This window comes from Clinocottus analis, unplaced genomic scaffold, assembly GCF_023055335.1.
Source record: "Clinocottus analis isolate CAN_PGR_092001 unplaced genomic scaffold, fCliAna1.0.p SCAF_15, whole genome shotgun sequence".
NCBI lineage: Eukaryota > Metazoa > Chordata > Actinopteri > Perciformes > Cottidae > Clinocottus > Clinocottus analis.
In genome coordinates, this window is record NW_027175876.1 from 13,019,281 (window position 1) to 13,045,234 (window position 25,954).

A 25,954-nucleotide genomic window follows, 5' to 3' on the forward strand; every position below is an offset into this window, starting at 1 on the left:
CTATGAAAGTATTTGCATTAAACAATAGCAAATTTGTGTGCAGCCGAGTAGTTGGTCATTGGCCTATCCAAGTTTAGCCTCGCTGGGGATTGGGCCGCACGCTGACAGCATGCATCCCTATGGCACCATTAAATTCTTTCTTTCTTTCTTTCTTAGAACCCTGAGATAAAAGCTTTGATCTTCGAGATCAACGCATAGAACCTTAAGATCAAAGCTTTGATCTTTGAGATCAAAGCATAGAACCTTGAGATCAAAGCATCTGGAGATCAAAGCATAGAACCCAGAGAATCAAAGCATAGAACCTTAAGATCAAAGCTTTGATCTGTGAGATCAAAGCTCTGATCCTTAATCCTTGAGATCAAAGCATAGAACCCTGAGATCAGAGGATAAAAGCTTGAGATCAGGGTAAAGAACCTTGAAGTCAGAAAATATAACTTAGTCTTAGAACTTGGTCTAGTTAAGTAAAGATTTCTCTCTTTCTTTCTTTCCTCTTTTCTTTATCTCTCTTCTCACGGGAGTCTTTAGTAAAAGGCAAAAGACTTGTGAGTTATGAAGAGAAATCAAAGTACTGTCCTCTTGTCAAGCACAGCATATATTGTAGCCGTCCCAGTCCAATATTTTATTGTAAGCCTGAGGCTCATAAATATCAACAATGTACCAGTCTAATAAGTTTACTGCTGGCATTATAAAAAAACATCAACTGTGCTAGATGATAGTAAACTCATGCTGAGCATTACATTTCATTTAGCTGACACTTTTATTCAAAGTGACTTACATTTTTAAGATATTTAAAGATCATTTGTACAATTGCTTAAAAGAATTGCAGTGCAGGTTTTCTTTTCATCACTGGATGCCGCTTGAGTACCCTGATGCTGTCACATTTGTAAAAAGCCCAAAACCTCTCTGAATGAACAGTTTACCCGCCGGGTGCGGTGGCGCGTTCCTGTAATCCAAGTTACCGGGAGGCTGAGGCTGGAGGACCGCTTGAGCTCAGGACCTCTGAGCTGCAGTGCACCATGTCGATCGGGTGTCCGCACTAAGTTCGGTATCGATATGGTGATCCTGGGGGAGCCCGGGACCACCAGGTCGTCTAAGGAGGGGTGCACCGACCCAGGTCGGAGACGGAGCAGGTCAAATCCCCCGTGCCGCTCAGTAGTGGGCTCGCGCCTGTGAATAGTTGCTGTAGTGCAGCCTGAGTAACACAGTGGGACCCAGTCTTTTTACACTCTTTCTACTGTCCAATAAACAGCTGAGACAACAACAACAATGTATTCATATGTTGCAGCAGCTTCATCACTGCTTCTGTATATGTTAGTTCCCATGAAAACATTCAGAAATAGTTGTGTTTGTTTGTCCTGCAGCGCCTCCATCTGGAGGAGAATAGCAATGACCACAGCAGGGTTTTTTACATCACAAACATTGAACGTCTAAAAGTTTATAGAGATGCATGGATTCCACTGACAGCAAGATTAATCTACATCTGTGTAATCTGATAAGTAGCTATAGTCCAGCTGAGTAAAAAAAGAAGAAAGAAATGTGGACGATTATCCTTTATAAAGTAGCACTTCATGTAAGTCCAGTAACTTCAGTATTTTACTGGACACTTCAGTCCAGTAAAATACTATTCGCGTAAGTGTGTATTTAAGTACAGTACTAGAGTACACACACTATGAAAGTATTTGCATTGAACAATAGCAAATTTGTGTGCAGCCGAGAAGTTGGTCATTGGCCTATCCAAGTTTAGCCTGGCAGGGATTGGGCCGCACGCTGACAGCATGCATCCCCATGGCACTATTAAATTCTTTCTTTCTTTCTTTCTTTCTTAGAACCCTGAGGATCATAGCATATAACCTTGAGATCAAAGCATAGAACCCAGATGATCAGAGCATAGAACCCTGAGATCAATGCTTAGATCTTTGAGATCAAAGCATGTAACCCTGACATAAAAGCTTTGATCCTTTAGATCAAAGCATAGAACCCTGAGATCAAAGCATCTGGAGATCAAAGAATATAACCCAGAGGACCAAAGCATAGAACCTTAAGATCAAAGCTTTAATATTTTTAGATCAAAGCTTTGATCCTTGAGATCAAAGCATAGAACCCTGAGATCAGAGGATAAAAGCCTGAGATCAGGGTAAAGAACCTTGAAGTCAGAAATTATAACTTAGTATTAGAACTTGGTCTCGTTAAGTAAAGATTTCTCTCTTTCTTTCTTTTTTTCCTCTTTTCTTTATCTCTCTTCACGGGAGTCTTTAATAAAATGCAAAAGACTTGTGAGTTATGAAGAGAAATCAAAGTACTGTCCTCTTGTCAAGCGCAGCATATATTGTAGTCGTCCCAGTCCAAAATTTCATTGTAAGCCTGAGGCTCATAAATATCAACATTGTACCAGTCTAATAAGTTTAGAATCCAGAAAAAGGTTAAGGGGCTTCTTAAACCTCATCACACCTAAATTGAAGTTTCATGTTGCACTTTTGTCAAAGAAATGTTGGAGACAAACGTGTTTCTAAACCATACACTCTTCCGTTTTATTAGTCTCATCAAGAAAACAAGACCACATTGTGATCCACTTTGAAGCTTCTCAGCTCAATATACTGTCTTGGTAGACAGTATCAGAACAAGCCTCACTTTTATATTTTCAAATCACAGAGTGTAAATATAGGTTACTGTATCATTACTGCTGGCATTATAAAAAAACATCAACTGTGCTAGATGATTGTAAACTCATGCTCAGCATTACATTTCATTTAGCTGACGCTTTTATTCAAAGTGACTTACATTTTTAAGATGTTTAAAGATCATTTGTACAATTGCTTAAAAGAATTGCAGTGCAGGTTTTGTTTTCATCACTGGATGCCGCTTGAGTACCCTGATACCGTCACATTTGTAAAAAGCCCAAAACCTCTCTGAATGAACAGTTTACCCGCCGGGTGCGGTGGCGCGTTCCTGTAATCCAAGTTACCGGGAGGCTGAGGCTGGAGGACCGCTTGAGCTCAGGACCTCTGAGCTGCAGTGCACCATGTTGATCGGGTGTCCGCACTAAGTTCGGTATCGATATGGTGATCCTGAGGGAGCCCGGGACCACCAGGTCGTCTAAGGAGGGGTGCACCGACCCAGGTCGGAGACAGAGCAGGTCAAATCCCCCGTGCCGCTCAGTAGTGGGCTCGCGCCTGTGAATAGTTGCTGTAGTGCAGCCTGAGTAACACAGTGGGACCCAGTCTTTTTACACTCTTTCTACTGTCCAATAAACAGCTGAGACAACAACAACAATGTATTCATATGTTGCAGCAGCTTCATCACTGCTTCTGTATATGTTAGTTCCCATGAAAACATTCAGAAAACAGTTGTGTTTGTTTGTCCTGCAGCGCCTCCATCTGGAGGAGAATAGCAATGACCACAGCAGGGTTTTTTTTACATCACAAACATTGAACGTCTAAAAGTTTATTGAGATACATGGATTTCACTGACAGCAAGATTAATCTACATCTGTGTAATCTGATAAGTAACTCTAGTCAAGATGAATAAAAAAAGAAGAAAGAAATGTGGACGATTAGCCTGTATAAAGTAGCACTTCATGTAAGATAGTCCAGTAAAATACTATTAGTGTAAGTGTGTATTTAACAGTACAGTACTAGAGTACACACACTATGAAAGTATTTGCATTAAACAATAGCAAATTTGTGTGCAGCCGAGAAGTTGGTCATTGGCCTATCCAAGTTTAGCCTCGCTGGGGATTGGGCCGCACGCTGACAGCATGCATCCCCATGGCACTATTAAATTCTTTCTTTCTTTCTTTCTTAGAACCCTGAGGATCATAGCATATAACCTTGAGATCAGAGCATAGAACCCAGATGATCAGAGCATAGAACCCTGAGATCAATGCTTAGATCTTTGAGATCAAAGCATGTAACCCTGACATAAAAGCTTTGATCCTTTAGATCAAAGCATAGAACCCTGAGATCAAAGCATCTGGAGATCAAAGAATATAACCCAGAGGACCAAAGCATAGAACCTTAAGATCAAAGCTTTAATATTTTTAGATCAAAGCTTTGATCCTTGAGATCAAAGCATAGAACCCTGAGATCAGAGGATAAAAGCCTGAGATCAGGGTAAAGAACCTTGAAGTCAGAAAATATAGCTTAGTCTTAGAACTTGGTCTAGTTAAGTAAAGATTTATCTCTTTCTTTCTTTCTTTTTTCCTATTTTCTTTATCTCTCTCTTCACGGGAGTCTTTAGTAAAAGGCAAAAGACTTGTGAGTTATGAAGAGAAATCAAAGTACTGCCTTCTTGTCAAGCGCAGCATATATTGTAGTCGTCCCAGTCCAATATTTCATTGTAAGCCAGAGGCTCATAAATACCAACAATGTACCAGTCTAATAAGTTTACTGCTGGCATTATAAAAAAACATCAACTGTGCATGACTGTGGATGATAGTAAACTCATGCTCAGCATTACATTTCATTTAGCTGACGCTTTTATTCAAAGTGACTTACATTTTTAAGATGTTTAAAGATCATTTGTACAATTGCTTAAAAGAATTGCAGTGCAGGTTTTGTTTTCATCACTGGATGCCGCTTGAGTACCCTGATGCCGTCACATTTGTAAAAGCCCAAAACCTCTCTGAATGAACAGTTTACCCGCCGGGTGCGGTGGCGCGTTCCTGTAATCCAAGTTACCGGGAGGCTGAGGCTGGAGGACCGCTTGAGCTCAGGACCTCTGAGCTGCAGTGCACCATGTCGATCGGGTGTCCGCACTAAGTTCGGTATCGATATGGTGATCCTGAGGGAGCCCGGGACCACCAGGTCGTCTAAGGAGGGGTGCACCGACCCAGGTCGGAGACGGAGCAGGTCAAATCCCCCGTGCCGCTCAGTAGTGGGCTCGCGCCTGTGAATAGTTGCTGTAGTGCAGCCTGAGTAACACAGTGGGACCCAGTCTTTTTACACTCTTTCTACTGTCCAATAAACAGCTGAGACAACAACAACAATGTATTCATATGTTGCAGCAGCTTCATCACTGCTTCTGTATATGCTAGTTCCCATGAAAACATTCAGAAAACAGTTGTGTTTGTTTGTCCTACAGCGCCTCCATCTGGAGGAGAATAGCAATGACCACAGCAGGGTTTTTTACATCACAAACATTGAACGTCTAAAAGTTTATTGAGATACATGGATTTCACTGACAGCAAGATTAATCTACATCTGTGTAATCTGATAAGTAGCTATAGTCCAGCTGAGTAAAAAAAGAAGAAAGAAATGTGGACGATTAGCCTGTATAAAGTAGCACTTCATGTAAGATAGTCCAGTAAAATACTATTAGTGTAAGTGTGTATTTAACAGTACAGTACTAGAGTACACACACTATGAAAGTATTTGCATTAAACAATAGCAAATTTGTGTGCAGCCGAGAAGTTGGTCATTGGCCTATCCAAGTTTAGCCTGGCAGGGATTGGGCCGCACGCTGACAGCATGCATCCCCATGGCACTATTAAATTCTTTCTTTCTTTCTTTCTTTCTTAGAACCCTGAGGATCATGGCATATAACCTTGAGATCAAAGCATAGAACCCAGATGATCAGAGCATAGAACCCTGAGATCAATGCTTAGATCTTTGAGATCAAAGCATGTAACCCTGACATAAAAGCTTTGATCCTTTAGATCAAAGCATAGAACCCTGAGATCAAAGCATATGGAGATCAAAGAATATAACCCGGAGGACTAAAGCATAGAACCTTAAGATCAAAGCTTTAATATTTTTAGATCAAAGCTTTGATCCTTGAGATCAAAGCATAGAACCCTGAGATCAGAGGATAAAAGCCTGAGATCAGGGTAAAGAACCTTGAAGTCAGAAATTATAACTTAGTCTTAGAACTTGGTCTAGTTAAGTAAAGATTTCTCTCTTTCTTTCTTTCTTTTTTCCTCTTTTCTTCATCTCTCTTCACGGGAGTCTTTAATAAAATGCAAAAGACTTGTGAGTTATGAAGAGAATTCAAAGTACTGTCCTCTTGTCAAGCGCAGCATATATTGTAGTCATCCCAGTCCAATATTTCATTGTAAGCCAGACGCTAATAAATATCAACATTGTACCAGTCTAATAAGTTTAGAATCCAGAAAAAGGTTAAGGGGCTTCTTAAACCTCATCACACCTAAATTGAAGTTTCATGTTGCACTTTTGTCAAAGAAATGTTTCAGACAAATGTGTTCCTAAACCATACACTCTTGCGTTTTCTTAGTCTCATAAAGAAAACAAGATCATATTGTGAACCACTTTTAAGCTTCTCAGCTCAATATACTGTCTTGGTATTCAGTGTCAGAACAAGCCTCACGTTTATATTTTCAAATCACAGAGTGTAAATATAGGTTACTGTATCATTACTGCTGGCATTATAAAAAAAACATCAACTGTACATGACTGTGGATGATAGTAAACTCATACTCAGCATTACATTTAATTTAGCTGACGCTTTTATTCAAAGTGACTTTCATTTTTAAGATGTTTAGAGATCATTTGTACAATTGCTTAAAAGAATTGCAGTGCAGGTTTTCTTTTCATCACTGGATGCCGCTTGATAACCCTGATGCCGTCACGTTTGTAAAAGCCCAAAACCTCTCTGAATGAACAGTTTACCCGCCGGGTGCGGTGGCGCGTTCCTGTAATCCAAGTTACCGGGAGGCTGAGGCTGGAGGACCGCTTGAGCTCAGGACCCCTGAGCTGCAGTGCACCATGTCGATCGGGTGTCCGCACTAAGTTCGGTATCGATATGGTGATCCTGAGGGAGCCCGGGACCACCAGGTCGTCTAAGGAGGGGTGCACCGACCCAGGTCGGAGACGGAGCAGGTCAAATCCCCCGTGCCGCTCAGTAGTGGGCTCGCGCCTGTGAATAGTTGCTGTAGTGCAGCCTGAGTAACACAGTGGGACCCAGTCTTTTTACACTCTTTCTACTGTCCAACAAACAGCTGAGACAACAACAACAATGTATTCATATGTTGCAGCAGCTTCATCACTGCTTCTGTATATGCTAGTTCCCATGAAAACATTCAGAAAACAGTTGTGTTTGTTTGTCCTGCAGCGCCTCCATCTGGAGGAGAGGAGCAATGAGCACTATCACATCAGGGTTTTTACCTAACAGTTAAAGTATCTTTGGAGTGTCAAGGTTGACCACAAAAAGGCAAACTCATGTTTTTGGTTATAACTGTTTAATGAAGGGCTACAATAACACATTTAATTGTATTTCAATGTTTTCTATAAAGTGTGTTTGTTGAGACCTTTAAAAGGCCTTGCCAGCACTTCACTTTAGATTCAAGTTACCAACAAGTTCTCTTTATCTCTTTTATTTTCATACTGCTGCTTCTGGCTTGATGACTCAATCAAACTCACTTCACGTTTTAAATATAGCGTGTCCCGCTGGGTCCTAGAGTTTCAAGAAAGAGACAAATAGATGGCATTATTCAAGCCTCAATCTCTGTTAAATTGGTCATTGTGATGGTCTATTGTTTAACCACAAGTATTTACGGGATTACCAACATCCCAATTATAAGGTGGTATAATAAAGTATTCAGATTGTATTCGTTAGTTTACTTAATTTATTTGTGGAATTATGAGGTTATAATGATTTGGCTCTGAATTGCCTACAGAGGGCTGCAGAGAGAACATATTTGATGAGGCCAACTCCCAAGAATTTGCATTACAAAAAGATGATGGGGTTTTCAAGTTTATGATACATATAAATTTTGTTCAGCTATGGATAACGTTGCATATATGTTCACATTGCAATAGGTTAGTCAGTTCAAATTGCAAGGTAACGTAGGGAGCTGGACTTTTCCAAAGTAGTTTGAAAAGTAAAAATCCATTTAGCCGCAGTCGAGATGTCAGTGTGTGAAGAAAAGGAAAACAAAAAAACATCTTGTCTGCAAATTGGAGAGCGTGTGTTTGAAGGAGTTTAAAGTCCCCGTGTGATTAGTACTGTTGTGACAAACAGAAGTCTGAGCTGAGAAATCTAAACTGAGAAATGTAGCTCGCTGTTGATGCCAAAGTGCTAACGAGCTCAACATTGGAGGCCAGAGGTTGCATTATGTCACACCCTGGAGTATCAGACTTCATACAAACATTATCATTTGAACCGTGGTGTTACCGACCGCTGTCCTGATCTCCTGCCACACCCGATATTTCCAATGGTGGGGCTGGGGAACGCAGTTTAGCCAGTAACCTAAGCCAGAACAAACTGACGCTCTAAAAATAGTTGCCAGTCCAGCTGCTGTGGGACAGAGACAGGGAGGGTCTTTTCATGGGGCGGGCCAGGGGGGTAAAGGGATAGACAACGGGGGAAAGAGACGTCGTAAGAGTTGGAAAAGAAGTCCAACAACAACAAAACCAACATCTAGAATATCCCCCCCCCAGCAACACCACCTTTTGTTCCTCTGCTTGTCACCTTCTTCTGTCTTTTCGGACGTTTTATCCACCGCTCCCTGGAGGTGATGAACTTTGCTGTCAGGCCTCCATCAGCAGGCAGTTCTGGGCCCGGCGCCGGCAGAGGAGCCACCATGGAGAACCTGGAGAAGCAGCTGATCTGCCCCGTCTGCCTGGAGCTGTTCTCCAAACCCGTGGTCATCCTGCCCTGCCAGCACAACCTCTGCCGCAAGTGTGCCAACGACATCTTCCAGGTGAGAGCGGCGTCCGTCTTGAAGGGTTGTTCATCGGACTCCTTTCAATGTTTTACTCATGTAGAAATATCATAGTCTACAGGTACTGCATTAAAAAGTGAACTAAAAGTACAATAATACTTTGATTTGCTTGATACTTACTTCATGTTGTAATGTATCAATGTGTAGCACATATGAGTTACCTCACTGGTTATTCAATAATACATTGCTGCATTATATTTCACTCTAAACTCTCATCTTAGATCTCAATCTGAAAAGTAATTATAGCTGTTTAATAATGTAGTGGAGTAAAAAGCATAATATTTCTCTCAGAAATGTAGTGGAGTAGAAGTATAAAGCAGCATAACATGTACTTAAGTACACTGCTTGAGTAAATGTAATTTGTTGCTCACCCCTGACAATGTTGTAGCCTGTTTGGTTGCACATGAACAAAAACATGTTGTAATCTTGCTAATAATATAAGCCCAATACAAGTCACCACTGACTCTGGTTTCACAGCAAAATAACATTACTAAAATGTCCCTTTAACCTTCCTCAAACCACTGCTGCCAAATAATCTGTTTCTCAGATCTTCGGCTATGGAAGCCCATTTGTGCCATTTTGATAAAAAAAAAAATTAAGATCCTGTAAAAACCTCCCTCATAATTTAGATCCTGTACATAACTATCTCATGATGAGTTACTAAATTGAAATGATGAGATAGTTAAGATATTTTGCCACGTTCCAAACTGATATTTACACTATATTTACTATTATTTACAAAAAATACACTGTAACCAAATATGATGAGGAAAAGGTAACAAGTGTCTTGTTTTGTGTATTTGCATGTTTTTCTTGTAAGACATTTAAGAAGCGGGACTTTCCCCTCATGAACAATAAATACAACATTGATATGCGTGAGTAAGATATGTTATACATATTTTTTAGAGGAATGAGGATCCATACCTTCTGTGTTCTAGACATTTCTTACTTCTACACCCTCTCTGTCCCCAGTCGGCCAACCCTCTGTGGCAGTCCCGTGGCTCCTCCAGCACGGCTCCCAGTGGCACTCGCTTCCGCTGCCCATCGTGCCGCCACGAGGTGGCGCTGGACCGCCACGGGGTCTACGGTCTGCAGAGGAACCTGCTGGTGGAGAACATCCTCGACATCTACAGACAGCAGGAGTCCTCCAGGTGCGTGTGCAGAAAGGACGTTTTCAGCGTGTAAAAGCATATGGACATTTCATGAATGAGGTAGTACACACTGTCATTGTAAGCAGATCTGAGGACACTTTGTAAAGTTACAGTTTTTGTTAACAATAAACTTGTTTTAATCATTATTTACAATCTTCATCATTTGAAAAATCTCTTAAATCAACGATGTTCTTCTGTCTGTATTTTGCCTCGTCACACCCCAGACAGGTTCAACAACAAAAGGTCTTTATATAGAATCTGAAGTAGGGCTCATGTTATTGTAATCATGAGTGACCACCAACGGAGAGCAGCGTTGTATTCTGTTACCTCCAGTCTTCACCTTTCTGACCACTGTTTACCAGCAGTGCAGAGTGGATGCGTCCATAATTATGGAAATGTGCTGTTTGACACGTTTTGAGACTTTGAGACGGATAAAAACTAAATAGTTCCTTCTGCAGTGATGTAAGCGGTTGTTTTAAAGTGAGAAAAACACCTAAGCTGATGATTTCTGAGACTTTGAATTCATGGTTGTTTGCATTTTACACTCTAGGGGATTAAACATAAAATCAGACAGTTAAAGTAATACAAAAAGAATAAAATGAGATAAGATAAAGCCAGATGTCCAATCGGGCATCAGTCACATGACACAAGAATTTTGAAACATTTCTACCTTTAGGGTTGTGTGTGTTACCCCTCAGCTGATGAACACCAATTTGTTTCATATTTGTAATGTGATGCACTTGTTGACGACAAGTTTAAAGACATGACCTGTGTGTGTGTGTGTGTGTGTGTGTGTGTGTGTGTGTGTGTGTGTGTGTGTGTGTGTGTGTGTGTGTGTGTGTGTGTGAGAAAGAAACAAAATGTATGAAATATATGAGTTTATACGCATCATTCGAAAGTGTAACTAGTTATGCTTTCACTAAAAACAGATATAGTGTTGTTTTTTGTTAAGGATTAGAGGTTTTGTTGGAGATAGTTTTTCTTGTTTCATATGGCATTTTCTGGTGTTGGTTCTTACAATGTGTTTTTTTTTGTCTGTTGCGCACATGTGCACCTTGTCTGTTGTTGTCTGTATGGGTCTGTTGTTTTCTCTGGTGACAAATGAGTTTCCCCACTGGGGAAAGATAAATCTATCAATCTATCTATTTATCTATTTCAAAGAACAGAATGAAAACCCAAAAGACAATGAGGTGAAAAGGTTAGTGAAACTAAAATGTTCAACTGTTCCGTCGGCCCTTGTTTTGTAAGCGTGCACAAACTACAACTCCACTCTGATATTTGAGTCACCCTCACTCCTAAATAGAAGCTGGAGCGTGAGTCACTGTTGGCGTTCATTAGACTGAAGGACAGGAGTCCCCTCATTATCCGTGTGGACTAAAATAGAAGTGATTGTTCACAAATGTTAACTCGTATTTTCTCATTATTTAATCATCATTTCTGTCGGAGACACCTACGTCAGAGTACAAAGAACCCTTTAATTAATTCTTTTGGCTTCCGGTACGTAGACTTTGCTTTTAGGATGCTCCAAAACGTGTGCGTTGTTTTGGTTTATATTTGGCCTGAATAATATAAATTGCACGCTGGCACAAGTGACAAATCAGAGAGGACAGTGAAGTAACAGAAAAAACACCAACACACACAGAACATATGCGTTAATACAGCAGATGGATATTATTGAAAGCTGACACCATCTTGGTTCCCAGGTGGCGAAGAAACAACTCGTCTCAGCCAAACTATTTATGTCAATCATCCGCTGATGTCCAAATACGTCGGCGACAACAGAACTCGGCCGAGCAGGTTTAACAATAGAGACAATGTTGGCGAGCCGTGTGGGCACTATGTCACTAATGCAGGAAAATCTGGCCTTAAGGTCTCCCATCAAGGGAATTTTAAGCACACTATACATGCATTCAAATGATGGGTAGTTCTTAGAAATCACCTTCCTTTGGATTATCTTGTCAGAAAAAAACTGGATACACTTCTAGGTGAAAAGGAGTTGGGGGACAGAGAAAAACCTACAACACCCAGAATGCACTGGGCTCGTTGCGCCAGCTGACAGTGCTGGACTCTGAGCTGTCGGCCTCTTCCTCCTCCACACGCCGTGATGCCTTCACAGTGTAAATACACATGCCAAGGACATGGAAGTAGACTGCTGCTGACAAACGAGCAGGAAACTCTGGGTGCCGGCAACGTGGAGCAACTACCCACAATGCAATGCTAAATTAGCGCTTCAAGGTTTATGTCTGCCCCTCGCAGTGACTCATCCAAAATTAAAATTGGAATTCAAAAGTGTGTAATCTGTTGTTGGGCTTATGATGATTGACCCTGAAAATGTTCTCAATGAGCTTCCTTCTATGACTGACATGACTGAGCCGACACGGACGCACAACATCTGAATAGTTTTGGTTATTTCACATGACAATCTATTATGTTCAGTGCATGAACCTTTTTTCTCCCCTGCAGGCTCGTGAACATAAAGCCGGGGCAGCAGCAGCAGCAGCAGCAGCTGCTGTGCGAGGAACACGACGAGGAGAAGATCAACATCTACTGCCTGTCCTGTGAGACGCCGACCTGCTCCATGTGCAAAGTGTTCGGAAAACACAAAGACTGTGACGTCGCTCCGCTCAGCAGCGTCTACATGAGACAGAAGGTGAGGAGTCAACTTTACATGCATGACAGCCAGCTGTCATCTTCTCGCCGGTGACATCACCCCTGTGTGTGTAAAACGCAGGTTTTAAGGTTTGTACTTCCAGTTGAGGCCGAAGCTTGTTCAAAGGTCAAAGCACCAATAAAGAGCATTTACAAAAGTCTGAACTCTTTAGTGCATGTGAGTTGGCTTCATGGTGGCCTTTACCTTACAAACTTCTTTCTGTTTCTATTTTTAAATCTATTCCAATACGGCAAACTAAGCTGCACACTGACCTCCACCCGGCGCAAATGCATAGTATTGAAATAAATACTGTGTGACCCCACTGGAACCAGGACACACTTGGTAATCTAGACATCTAAAGGTCAATTACAGTGACAGCAGATATCGTTTCACATCCAATACATCAACATGAAAAGACTTCATTTTCTCATTTGTGCGCGCGAGAAGACAAAGTGCAGCAGTTTTGTCATGCAGATGGCGGCCGGCATGTAATTGAGCAGTTGGCTTTGTTGACATTTTGGTGCCGGCCTCTCCATCTCTCACTGTCTCTGATTCACTCATCTGAAATTCAGATGAAGTTCGGGGAAAAGTTGTTGACGCTCCGTCTTCACGCAAAGGTTAATCAGAAAAACAAAAGTTGCCGATGTATTGTCGGCCTACGTGGGGACTTTGTTGCACTGATAAATGACCCCAAATCTGTACAGAAGCTGTAACAAACTGTACAAATGTGCATGACGTCATGTGATACCCGAAGCAGATGCACGCTGGTGACTCATGTTGTTGTGCTTTGGGAGCGACGGGCTTACTAACGAGAGCGGGCTGCATTCCTCCACCAGCACGGCACACGGTCCTCTCTGTGAGGTTCTAACAACAGCAATGTTGGGGGATTTTAAAACAGCGTCTTGATCTGCATATAAGTAAATATACTGACAAACAGGAAGCGCTGATCTGGGTTTAATCATCCTAATTTGTGGATGAAACAAAAATCTTTTCTGGTAATGTTGTTCGAGGAGTGCTGCAAAGTTCAAAAAGAGAAATTCATTTAAATGTCCATTTAGATGAATTAGTGTGCCAGCAGTCGATAAGGGAGTTGGTGTGCGTTGAGTTTTAATAAGTATGAAATGTAAACGTAACATATTGGTTTTTATCAATGTTTTTAGTTTACCATTAACCTTTATGTTGGCAGGTGACTGGTTTGACACGCCGTGGTTATATTATATTGTTATAATATTATACAAAATTAGATTGGCACTAACATAATTCAGATTTTTGAACATACTGTGAAATGGTGTGGTCAAAATCCCAGGCAGTGCACAATGCAGAAACACAAAAGTATAAAAGCTCAATAAACTAAACACCAGATTGAAATAGACCAAGATGAGGATAAAAAAATATACAAAATGGTGAATGTATAACAAAACGGTACGCATGTGCAAGACAAGACACAGGGTTAAAGGTGAAAGTAAAAGGAATGAAGTGGACAGTTTTATGGTTGAAGTGAATCATTTAAATGAACGTCACGTCTCTTCTGGATGTTTGCAGACCGACCTGAGCGATGGCATCGCGGTCCTGGTCGCCAGTAACGACCACGTCCAGGCAGTCATCACTCAGATGGAAGAAATCTGCCACTCTGTGGAGGTTAGACGCACACACACACACACACACACACACACAAGAACAAACTTGTGTATTATCGTCTTCTTCAGTTGTTATTTTCCCATTCTTCTGTAATAACTATTGTTCATGTGTCGGCCAATAAAGAGCGCAGAGCGACATATTTCTCTCCATATTGTTATGATCCACACTGTAAACCTGATTTTATTGTAATCTTGTTATTGTAATCTGAGACTTTTGTATTTGCACTCTTCTCACTTTGTCTTGAAACAGCTGCACAGTGGTTTTCCTTTAAGATAAATCCAGTGCTATCCTATGACAGAGGCATACAGTGATCCCTTAAAGTTCAACTTAGTCGTAAAGCAGACGGAGCGGACGACAAAGTGCATGTGCATTGCGTTGTAATTGTATCATAATCCTCTGTTCGCCTCAGGAGAGCGGTCGCCGGCAGACGGAGCAGCTGATCTCTCGCCTCGACGGCCTGGTGGCCGTCCTGGACCAGCGGAAGCAGGAGCTGGTGGGGCTCATCGCCCGAGAGCAGGACGACAAGCTCAAACACGTTCGATCGCTCATCCGCCGGCACAGCGACCACCTGGAGGCCGCGGCGGCGCTGGTGGAGTCGGCCATTCAGTCCATCGAAGAGCTCCACATGCCCGTGTTCATTCAGGTCGGTGAGGCGTCGGGGCAGCCGGCTGCTGCAGGTCGAGTCACGCGGTCACGCGCTGTCCTTTGTTTTTTTTCAGAGAATTTCTGAGTGACCCACTGAGCCGAAAACTTAAAAATACATGTTTTTTTTTAAAGGTAATGTCAATGTGTTTTAGACTCCTTACATCAGTGATTCATTTTGGCCAAGAAAAAGACTTATATGTTGTGTTTTATGAGTCTGCAGAAAGCTCATATGAAACAGCATTTTGACCTTTAAGTGTGGAATCTGCTGAATGAATAGTTTTTGGTTTTACAGTTGTTACTTATATTTGGTTGTATTCATTAAATTCTAAACAATCCAGAAATCAATTGTATGACAGGAGGGCATTGAAAAAAGTTATGAAAGAAAATATTTGTGAAGCAAATCATCTCCACAAGGATTGCATGCCTTGAACATAACTTCTCTGTACAGTCGTGAGCACAAACTGAAGAGATACTCAGAGGAATAAACTTAAACTCTAACTTACCCAATAACTGCAGTAGAAGCTACCTTTTGTTTGATGCATTATATTTCAGTTCGTTGAGGTGTATCAGAGTTGATTTTAAAAGCTTGTGATCACAGATGGAATATTTCATGATCATTTCCAAACTTTTGGATATAAGATCATTATTTACTTAATAAGATTACAAGCAGAAAATTAGATATGGGACAGAAGTCTATCTACATAAACTTAATTTTGTGCTGCAGAAATATGATATCAGATTATAAATAGTTTTTTACACACCAGCTGCAGTAGTTCATTCACAATCTGATGTCACATGGTCCTCCTTCATTTCAAGACTCCTTCCAGCCATCAATATTCTCCCAGCCGCAGGTTTCATTAGACACACACACACACACACACACACACACGCACACACACACACACGTTTATTAACTCCTAAAGTTCATGTCTACTGCAGACACATATTTAAGAGTTCAACTGCTACATCTGTTTTGTTTATGTGACCAAACAGATGTTTAAATGCTGTTTCAAAAGCTTCTCACGAACTCATTGTGCAAATCCTAAATGAAATGAAATCCTAGAAATTCTACAAAGTCTGCATTTTCTATTGCTTTTATGGTACATCTGTTTGCAGTAGATGTTTTTTTTTAGTGCAGAAAACTGCACTCACGTTTTGTCAAACTGTTTTATATTATCGGGACACACAAGTACTCATGAATTTGACATTTTGACTGCTACTGCACATGCCCTTGGATAAATTAATGAAAAAAACAAGCTTTCCTTGTAATTTGAGGGTTGACTCTGATTGTTACTTGATCATGCATCCGTTATTTCTGATGCGACGTGTCTGCGTCACTGCGGTGTGAGAGACGGCGTGAGCCTCAGGTGTCACTGCTTCATGCTCAGTCACAGCCGGCGTCAAAGGAGACGGAGCCGGGAGGAAACACCAGGAGGCCATTCTGCAGCCGGCAGTATTCCTCAAAGTCTCGCTTTCATTTTAACGAAGTGTCTGACAAATAGTTCTGACTGATGTCTGTGGCGCGGACAACTGACGCACAATGTTTTCTCTTTTCTGTCTGTCTTCTTAACTCTCACAGAGCGCCAGCGTCATACTGGAAAGGTAAGAAGGAAGTTGTTTGTGGTGAATCTGAATATGGTATATATATTTGAATGTGGATGGATTACACAAAGTCTTCAAGGTGGAAGGCAACTGAGTGAAATACAATTATGTCCATTACCCATGTAATGACATTACTGCTATACTTAGTACTTCTACTACGCCACTTTTCAAAGGTAAATCATGTACACTTTGACATTAGAGGTACAACATATTTAGAAAATGTGAAAACCTTTTAGAAGGCTAAAAATGATGGATGCTGGATATTCATTTAAGAGCAAACCATCCGCTTTAACCCAGGAAATAATCTCAAAATCTGAACCCTATGTGTGAGTTTGACTTTATTCAAAATCTTCCAAGTAAATAATTGTTTAAGCCCGACATGTTCACGATACAAAATACAAAAGAAGTAAACTTAAGCTACAAATGTCTGAATGAGTTTTTTGTTGTGAATAATAATGTTTATTACTATTTTATAAGCTTCAGTAAAATTCCAACATGTAACAGACTTCACTCGACATTCTCAAAATCGAATACCGTGCAAATCGCAGCATTCACGTTAACCACAGTACCTGAACTCCTCCGCGCTCTGCCGGCAGGATGGCGGAGACGACCAGGGACTCGAACATGGAGCGACCGGAGCTCGGTTATGAGGACATGAGCCACTTCGTCATGGATACTGACGAGCTGGCCGACATGCTGAGGAACATGGACTTCTCACCGGACACGCTCCGTGGTAAAAGCAGAACATTGCCGTCGTAGAGGTGGAGCTCGCTTGACACTATTTTATAAAGAGCGGATATTAATGGTTATTTTATACTGAATTGATCTACTCATTTATTTTCTTGATTAATAATTTGGTTGTTGAAATTCTAAAATTCTGCTGTTACAATGAAATCAAAGTTCACAATGCTTTTTTTGTCTGACTGTTTAAATTCTTATTTTTTTAATTAAGAATTGATTATTATTATTATTATTATTATTATTATTATTATTAGTAGTAGTAGTAGTAGTAGTAGTAGTAGTAGTAGTAGTAGTAGTAGTAATAGTAGTAGTATGTTTTAATACTTTTTAGTATTCAAATAAAAAAGTAAAAGTAGTAAATCCTCACTGGAGCTATGCAATGTGTCGTCTTTAATAATTACTTCTAAAAGTACTTTCCAATATTTCTTTTGTCAATGTATTAATTGTTTCATTTTTACCTGTATAAACATGGTGGTTTAATCAATAACAAATTATTACATTTCATAAGATCTTCATATGTTTTGTAGAAATCTTTATTTGTAAAGTAACTAAAGCTGTCAGGTAAATGTAGTGAACTAAAAAGTCAACATTTTCCACTTAAAGGAGGAGGAGAAGTATCATTGGAATGAAAACTCAATACTCAAATATTGTACAAGTACCTTTCTAGTTTAGTACAGTAGTAGTTATGAATTCATATCTGGCGTCTTTTTATCCACTTTTTAAATTGAGGACAGACAGTTAAGTTTTTGGTCAAAAATGAAATAAAAGCTGATGAGGTGACCTTGTGAGTTCATGTATTGTCCGTGTGTCTTCAGGTGTGGGACATGATGGAGAGGAAGATCCTGAAGGAGATGGAGAGGACGCAGAACTGGACTTCTGCTCCAAATTTTGAGACCAAGACAGAAGTATTTGTGCTTTTCAATGTCTCCTTTGGACAGAGTTGAATTGTTCAAAAGCTTCACAATCGCATAAGACTGATTCGATAATCTCTGAGAGACTAACAGCGGGATACAGGGCGTCGCCCTCTACTGATGAGCATCAGGGCTTTGTGGCGTGTTTGCTTTAGAAAGTGTCAGACTCCTCACGTTAGTAATGCAGCTTCCAGTCAGGCTTTACTCTCTTGTCAAATGTTTGTTTCAAAATGTTTTATACACGGTACACGACACACATCAGACAACAAAACACTGTTTCTGGTAAGAATCAAATCAACAATTTTGAAAAAAAAAACAAACAATATCTTGAAATCATAAAGATCCACTTAATTATTCAAGTGCATCGTCAGATTGTTTACTTGTGCTGGAGGCCATGACATTGCACACCAAAGACCATCTTTGAATAAAAAATGAATCAAACTTTTCATATTTTCTACTGTAGAAGACGCTCCAGGAAACATGGAAACGTTCGTCAAGGACCCCTTAATGTCATATAGTATTTATAGCATTCACTGTAAATACATGCCACTCCTTTATTAATAGCATTAATATATTTGTTGCACCTAAGATTACATTTCGCCTCAATTGTATCATCCCTGGTTGGTAATCTTGAATTTCCCTTTGGGGATCAATAAAGTAATTATCTATCTATCTATCTATCTATCTATCTATCTATCTATCTATCTATCTATCTATCTATCTATCTATCTATCTATCTATCTATCTATCTATCTATCTATCTATCTAATTATTTACTTATTTGTTGTGCATATCACATAATCACTTAGTTTAAAAACTCTGATTATGTTTTTTATACTAAAGATACTAATAACTGTGGGAATAGCCCCTTCAGGCAGTAGCCACAGCTGATAGCTAGTCAGCCAAAAAAAGACAAACATAAATCCAAATCAATGCTAATGCTGCTCTGTAACTTCTGAATGTGTAAATAAACAGTTTGCTAACCAGTTCGCTGCTTCCACTTAAAAGATGATCTTATGTCGTTGTGTGTTCACAACAGAGTTTTGCTGCCCCCAAGTGGCCCAAAAATATCTGTATCACAATAACAGATTTCTTTCATACATCCCTAGTACATTTCAGCTTTACTTGTGAAGGCTCTTACGTCATGAAACGTTCCATATTTAAAGTGTTTTAATGAACGTGGTGCCGACAAACACGTTTCTAAAAATGCAAAAAGGGCGCTGCGCTGACGGCTTTCCAGCTGAAGTAGTGCAAGCGTGTCAGAGCCTGTTTATAGATGTTCTTGTTGCTCTGCTGATGAATTGTAACGTTTGTAAATGTGAAGTCTGCAGCAGCTCACTGTGAGGGGATGTGTGAAATCATCCCTAACAAGACAAGACAGGGCTGCAGAGAGCGAAGGATTCCCCTCGTCCACTCAGGAAGGAGACGGCATCATTCGTGCTCGCTCAGTCAGAGGCGGCAACAACAACAACAACAACAACAACAGCATCCTCCTCCGTGCTGCGTGACATTGGGCCGAGCAGCGGGAGAGTCACCGGTGATTGTTTGGACGTGGGATGATGATGACACTGATCTCATGATATTCCTCTTTTGTTCTCCACTCGAGGTCCTCGCCGCAGTCCTGAGGGAATGCAAAACGGAGGCGGAAACGGAGGTTTACCATAATCCTCTGAGAAACATCCAACGGCAGTGAATCCAGCCACATGAAAGGACAAAGAGAACGTGAAAACTACACCTGAATGAGGGATGGAGATCATACCTTTCCATACATTACCCGTCTGTGTTTCTTTCCGCTGCAGCCTAGATGCAGGACGACTGACCAGATTTTAGCCTCCCACATTTTTGCCTTTTGTTCAGGCAAGAAACCCAGTGTACTGTGTGTAAATATAGCTCTCTATGTATAGCTCAAAGGCATGTATACAGTGGATTTAGCACCTCATTCTGTGTTGTGGGAGGGAAAGTAAAAAGATTTCCTTCATGTGTGTTTTTCTTCAGGATTTAAAGCCCTCATAGAGTGTTTTCTCACATGAACATCTTCTAATCTCTGCCAGCTCCGTGATTAAGGTCGTGTTAGCTCTGGGCACCTGAAGCTGATTTGTGAAAAGGATGATATCCTGTAGTTCTTGTATATTGTCAACATGAAAAAAAACTAAACGTCTAACAAGAATCGTTTTGTGTCTGAGTAGTCTGGTATGTCTTACTCTTCTTTGTCTTAGAGCTCCACTGATGTACAAAAAAAACACGTCGATGAGCAATGCTGCACCATTTACTCATGAGAGCACCAAATGTGGACGGATGTACCGCTGAGAAACAGTCCCCAACAAATAAACAATCTACTTGTGTTTTGAGAAACCTTTGGATGGATTGCCAGGAAATGTGGGATGGTGCCTCTTACGATTCCTCTTCCTGTTATGTGAGTGTTATACGTTCTTTGGTTTCCCCTCAAGCGTACATTTAGTACTTTCTAGTCAAAATATCTATTTGTTCTGTACTTTGGTTTTGGACCAAATGCCTGCACAATCATCAACCCGCACTCTCATCAGCTTCAGTTGTCCTTTGTGTTTCGGCCCAAGACGGTGAACTTGACTTAGATGTCGGGGCGTGGCTATCACCTGGACATCATTACGCTTTGAGATGTTCTGATGAGAAAGGCTTTTAATTCCTATGCAACTTCACCTTCATAACAAGAGGATATTGCCCCCCTCTTAAAAGGTGAAACTTGATGATGTCACAGTGGGCTTTTGATTGTGACTTTGGCCGCTGCATGTGAAATACTAAATAATATACATTTTAAGCAAATAAAGCACAATTTAAAAGGCAATTCTTCATTATTTGGCTATGAAATGTTTTAATGTCAATCACGATTGTCTTCCTAATGCTTTTACTCTCAGGATCAACACGCTCCTCCTAGGCGTTAGAAAGCTTGTTGCATCCTGAGACTTCTGAAAACTGGGGTTCAAAACTGTCTAGAAATATTTTTGAAAAACGACATGAATGCAGATCCCGAAACCAACATCATCTATCTGCATGCATGAAACATTGTCATTCCACAGAGGTGTAACCGTTAGGTTGTGTAACCTTTTGAAGTCAAACATTCTGCAGAACAGTCGAAGTTATGATGACACACCTTAGTCACCGCTTTGCAAAACGATATGTAACAGCATTTAAAAAAACATAACGAGGGAGATGAACCAGCACATGCTGTCTCTCTCTCTCTCTCTCTCTCTCTCTCTCTCTCTCTCTCTCTCTCTCTCTCTCTCTCTCACACACACACACACACACACACACACACACACACACACACACACACAAACAGAGGGTGATGAGGCAAAAGAGTCACCAACACACCCACGGTTTGACTGAGTCAGAAAAACAAAGAACTCAGAGGCCATTTCAACTTCAGTGTTTGTTGTTTCATCTCTCTCTCTCTCTCTCTCTCTCTCTCTCTCTCTCTCTCTCTCTCTCTCTCTCTCTCTCTCTCTCTCTCTCTCTCTCTCTCTCTCTCTCTCAACAACTTCAGCTTAACCTTCCATCATCTCGAGGCCTTCGACATTAATGGATCGACAAAAATTGCTTCTGTCTCAATGATTAGTGATGACAAATTGTTCATTGCAGTTCATACTTTTTTTTTATATCAATGTTCTATACTGCATAAGTGGCGTAATGATGCAGGGAGATTTTATTTCATTCTATTCTATATCACATACAATTATAATTAAAAGAACAGGAGGCAACTGGATGCAGTCTCCAGGACGAAGACATTTGTAGTCTAGAATCTTCGGTATTGGTCTTAAGTTGGCAATAATACCTGAAAGTACATATTAAATGTGTCCTGTGGGTGGCTCATGTGCATAGGGAATAGGTTTTGCCTGATGGTGGCGCTAGAGGAGCATCGTCAGGTCAAAAAACCGAAACATCATCAGTAATCTATTTAGATTTCATGAAAATAAAGTCATTCGTTTTTTAGGTATTCTGTCATGAACCAACATTGTGACCAGATGGTGGCGCTGGAAAACATGGTCACAGGGTTTGAACGCGTCATTAGGAATCATCCTCTGAGGGGCATGAAAATCAACGTGCAAGTCAAATGAAATCTGGCAACTATGTGCTGAGAATTTGCTCATATCCAATTGTTAGATTAACCGAAGCACAACTGACATTTAGTCCATCAACCCGATCGCAAGATGGACAAAAATCTGTAAATTTCCGGTATTTTGTTTTTCAGAGCAGTTGTATTTGGGAAGGATGCTTTTACAAATCCATCCACAAAGAACGCACAGTAGTCACAAAAAAGTTCTTCTCATGACCGACTTGTACACATTCATAATCAGAACAAGAACAGAATCAAAAGAGTTTTACTTTAAACTTTTTTATTACAAAATATAAATGGCAAAAAGGCATTTTCTTTTTTTTTTTTGCTAAAACAATATGATCAGTGTCAGACATAAATGTTTGTGGGAAAACAAGGTTTTTTTTCTTCTTCTTCTTTTTAAGATTAGCATGCTACAGGTGATACAGTACCAGTGATCCCACTCCATTAAAGGACAGAGAAGAGGCTGTGGTGGACAACACGTCAACAAACAGTGTGAATAGTCTTACCTTCCACACAAGATCCCGTTACAATCATGCCATTACATTACGTTTGATCAATCAGAGTTGATTTAAAACAACAAAGAGATGAAGGGTTCAATAACAATCAAGAGTTTTGACTTCACATTAGTTCTATTATGCAGAACTAGTTGTCTTTTCTTCTTTCTAAAGATTGATCTGTTCGAGGCTCAAGTTGAAATAAACAAATGACTAAAAAATATGAAGCAGCAGCAAAACCTTGGTGCTTTACTTTAATATTGTAATGGGAAGTGAACACAAACACATAGTAGTTTCTCATACTTGTAGTCTAACTGAAATGTTTCTAAAATGAAGACCCATTCAAAGGATCATCCTCAAGAGATTACTGAGAACAATTAATTAGTCAAACTTTAATTTGTAAATCTTTAGGTCAGCCTTGTAGTTCAGTTATTTTCAGTTCAAGCATCACAACATTTGGTCATAAAAACCAATAACAGAAGCCAACGCTGCTCATTTCCGGATCAAATGTCCAATTGTGTTCCAACGTTAAATTAAGAAATCACACCGCCAGGTTGTCTCCCAAAAGCAGTTGTGATGTGTGTCGGAAGGGGTGAGAAGTTAATTTCCATATTTTCCAACAAAGTCTTCAAATAATACTTAACAATTTACATTTTACTCGATGATGCGGCGATGCGTAATTTGGCACCACCTGTGCGTAATATGACTTGGAGAGGGAAGCAGGCGCACACAAAACAACTAATGTCAGAGACAAATACGTTGAGCTTTACTTCCCGACCTCGTCGAGGACTTTGCGGTTGAAGTGCGCCTGCTCCCTCTGGCTCTCCATCTTGGCTATCTGGATCATATTCCTCAGCAGGTGGAAGGTGAGGTCGATGGACAGCGGCGGCTCTTCGCTCCTCTTCAACAGCTGCGCCGCCGTCCTCGCCGCCTCGTCCTCCTCCGACGGGAGCAGGTGCAGGTGGCCCGGGTTCCTCTCTCGGAGAACCCGCAGGATGGTGTCGCCCAGCAGGTCGGAGGCGCCGCCGTCTCCAGCGACGGCGGCTCGGAGGAGCACTTCGTCCAGCTGCTGCGTCTGGAGGCGGCCGCCGCCATCCAGCCAGCCGGGGAGGACGCGCGGTCTGCCGGCGGCGGGGCGGAGGTGCGACGCGAGGAGGACCGAGGAGAGGAGTAGAAGCAGTGGGGCTGGCTTCATGTCCTGCGACCAGAGGCGTTCATTTAGATGGCACAAAGGCACTTCATCACGGAACCGTCAGGGAAATGCAGCGGCCAATCAAACTCGCAGTAGCCACCGGGTTTGTTGCAAGAAAAACTAAACAAGTGATCACTTGGAATTCTAAATAACTTTAATAAACTTAACAAAGACCCTGGATATGATAATCTGTCTATTTAAGAACGCAAACTACATGATGTTATATTTCCTTCAAGAAGAAAAGCAAATGAGCCAAAATGTTGAACTTTTTTTAAAACTTGACCAGAAAAAGCAACAAAAAAAAATGCTTTTGCTGAGTTTAATGAGATGCACGTATCTACAAGATAATTATAAATAATTAAATAATAGATGATCTGCCTGCACTGCTTGTGTTGTTTAACCTGCCAATTCTACAAAAATGAACTCTGAAAAAAGGAAACAAAGACAAAAAGAGTAAATGAGAAGAACTCACGTTATTCTCTCCAGATGCTGCAGCTTAACTGTGTGATGGCCGGTGAGATCTCAGGCTGGAAAGTCCCTGTGAGCGAGGACTGGAGAGGACGCAGGGTTTTATACATCCAGCCTGCTGCTTTGACGTCAATGCAAGCTCAGACACCGGTTTGGAAACTGGACAACTATCGAGACAACAAGGCAATATAGTCCCGAGGGGACAGCTGGAGATGCTGTGATGACAGGATATAAAGGGTGTTTTTAAAAAAAGAAGAAGAAAAAAGAAGCTTATTTCTGATCTATGAGGGGCCTCCTTGGGGACAAGAGGGGGAGGAGGGGCCCTTGAAGGGGCTTTGAGGAGGAGGTCCCTGATGCTGGGGGATTATTGATAAAAAATCTTGCTACTTGACTTTTTTGTGTTAAATATGACAATTAACACCTGAGATTTCAACTCTTTATTCACATTTGCACAATTTCAAATCAGTTATTTTCATGACCTGTTTGTGTGTTTAAATATGTGCTTAAAAATATGCCTTGATGTATATGAAACAACTTGCACGTGATAACACAGAGTCTCTGACATGAGGGTATCTGATGACCACGAGTTAGTAACAGTTTCACCTTAATGACATAAATGACTTAAAGCTAAGATGTGTGCCCTTGTTCCTTTGAACCCAAAGTGATGCAACAAGATTAAAAGCACAACACATATTATTTGTATAATTATCTTTGTTCATCAGTCAATCAAATAACTCTTGAAACAAAAAGATGAAAATCCTTTGAAACTCAGATTAAACTCATCTGAAAGAGCTGTCCATGGTGGTGGTGCTGTTTAAAGCCTGCAGCTACTGGACAGACAAGTAACCCACACATATAGATTGTATGATGATTAGATCAATAATTATAAACAACGTGCCTGTCAGGAAGCCATATAGGCAGATTGTAGATTGATAGCTTTGTAAAACTACATTCTCAGGAGTTAATTAGAAGTAAAACTATGAAACCCATTCTGTGCATTCTCAAATTAAGAAAACTATCAGCGAATTTAAATCATCAGAATCAGAACTTTTCCTCCATCTACCCGAGGAATCTAATCTTCAGGGCATGTGCACCTAAATTTATGACCACTTTAGGGACATTTGCTCCATCAAACCACACACACACTAATGCTGGAAAGCCGTAATCCAAGTCAACGCATTCCTTCATATTTAGCCATAGACATTTATTGTCATCGAGAAATACAATATTGGAACAAAGTTTCCAGGTTTAAAGGAGAAACACGTTGCTCTTAAGGACCAGATGTAGTCAGTGAAAATGACATGTTCATTTGTTTTTGAAGGCCTCGATGCCGTTTCATTGACCTTTTCATCCTGAAAATGTTTGTGCATAAACTGAAAAACCACCTCGGATCACAAATAGCTGCTGGAGTAGTTTCTCACCACAGAACATCGGCGTCATCACTGGTGTACATTCAGTCTCCGGCTGTAACGACTTTGACCTGAACATCAGGTCCATCGCTCCTCGTGTATACGGGTCAGAGGGGTTAACAAGACTGGGTTCATTCTTCATAATGTATGTCTTCATTTAATCACCAGTCTAAACCTCAACACACAGCGGGTCAAAAATGGATTCCAGCTTCCTGTGGAGTGGAGTTTGTATCCCTCGAGGAGGGGAAGAGGCTATGGAGCAGATTATTAATGGATTCATCAG

The 25,954-nt window shown here is 40.8% G+C and overlaps 2 protein-coding genes, 1 non-coding gene and 3 pseudogenes across 3 annotated transcripts; 1 reads left to right on the plus strand and 5 right to left on the minus strand.

The window, feature by feature from the left end:
* Nucleotides 1-439: 439 nt before the first annotated feature.
* On the minus strand, nt 440-569 carry LOC137786121 (U5 spliceosomal RNA; annotated as a pseudogene).
* A 1,599-nt stretch (nt 570-2,168) lies between these two features.
* Nucleotides 2,169-2,300, minus strand: LOC137786112 (U5 spliceosomal RNA; annotated as a pseudogene).
* Nucleotides 2,301-4,165: 1,865 nt separating this feature from the next.
* On the minus strand, nt 4,166-4,280 carry LOC137786111 (U5 spliceosomal RNA). Its single transcript, XR_011077554.1, has one exon. It is a non-coding gene; the product is annotated as a U5 spliceosomal RNA (small nuclear RNA).
* Nucleotides 4,281-5,863: 1,583 nt separating this feature from the next.
* On the minus strand, nt 5,864-5,993 carry LOC137786114 (U5 spliceosomal RNA; annotated as a pseudogene).
* Nucleotides 5,994-8,470: 2,477 nt separating this feature from the next.
* Nucleotides 8,471-17,996, plus strand: trim54 (tripartite motif containing 54). Its single transcript, XM_068577161.1, has 8 exons — nt 8,471-8,656; nt 9,650-9,828; nt 12,292-12,478; nt 14,021-14,116; nt 14,526-14,759; nt 16,341-16,363; nt 16,960-17,096; nt 17,920-17,996. Exons 1-8 carry the CDS (start codon nt 8,471-8,473, stop codon nt 17,994-17,996), a joined length of 1,119 nt encoding a protein of 372 aa, XP_068433262.1.
* A 4,449-nt stretch (nt 17,997-22,445) lies between these two features.
* Nucleotides 22,446-24,349, minus strand: uts1 (urotensin 1). Its single transcript, XM_068577345.1, has 2 exons — nt 24,267-24,349; nt 22,446-23,800 (listed from the first exon to the last, which is right to left on the minus strand). Exon 2 carries the CDS (start codon nt 23,795-23,797, stop codon nt 23,369-23,371), a length of 429 nt encoding a protein of 142 aa, XP_068433446.1. The 5' UTR covers nt 23,798-23,800; nt 24,267-24,349; the 3' UTR covers nt 22,446-23,368.
* Between the last annotated feature and the right edge of the window lie 1,605 nt (nt 24,350-25,954).

What these genes read in the sequence shown, in the direction of transcription:
- uts1 (XM_068577345.1), bottom strand. Translation starts at nt 23,797, where the DNA reads ATGAAGCCAGCCCCACTGCTTCTACTCCTCTCCTCGGTCCTCCTCGCG.
- trim54 (XM_068577161.1), top strand. Translation starts at nt 8,471, where the DNA reads ATGAACTTTGCTGTCAGGCCTCCATCAGCAGGCAGTTCTGGGCCCGGC. An exon ending in GCGTCTACATGAGACAGAAG is followed by an intron (nt 12,479 to 14,020) that starts GTGAGGAGTCAA and finishes GGATGTTTGCAG; the next exon opens with ACCGACCTGAGCGATGGCAT. An exon ending in AAATCTGCCACTCTGTGGAG is followed by an intron (nt 14,117 to 14,525) that starts GTTAGACGCACA and finishes TGTTCGCCTCAG; the next exon opens with GAGAGCGGTCGCCGGCAGAC.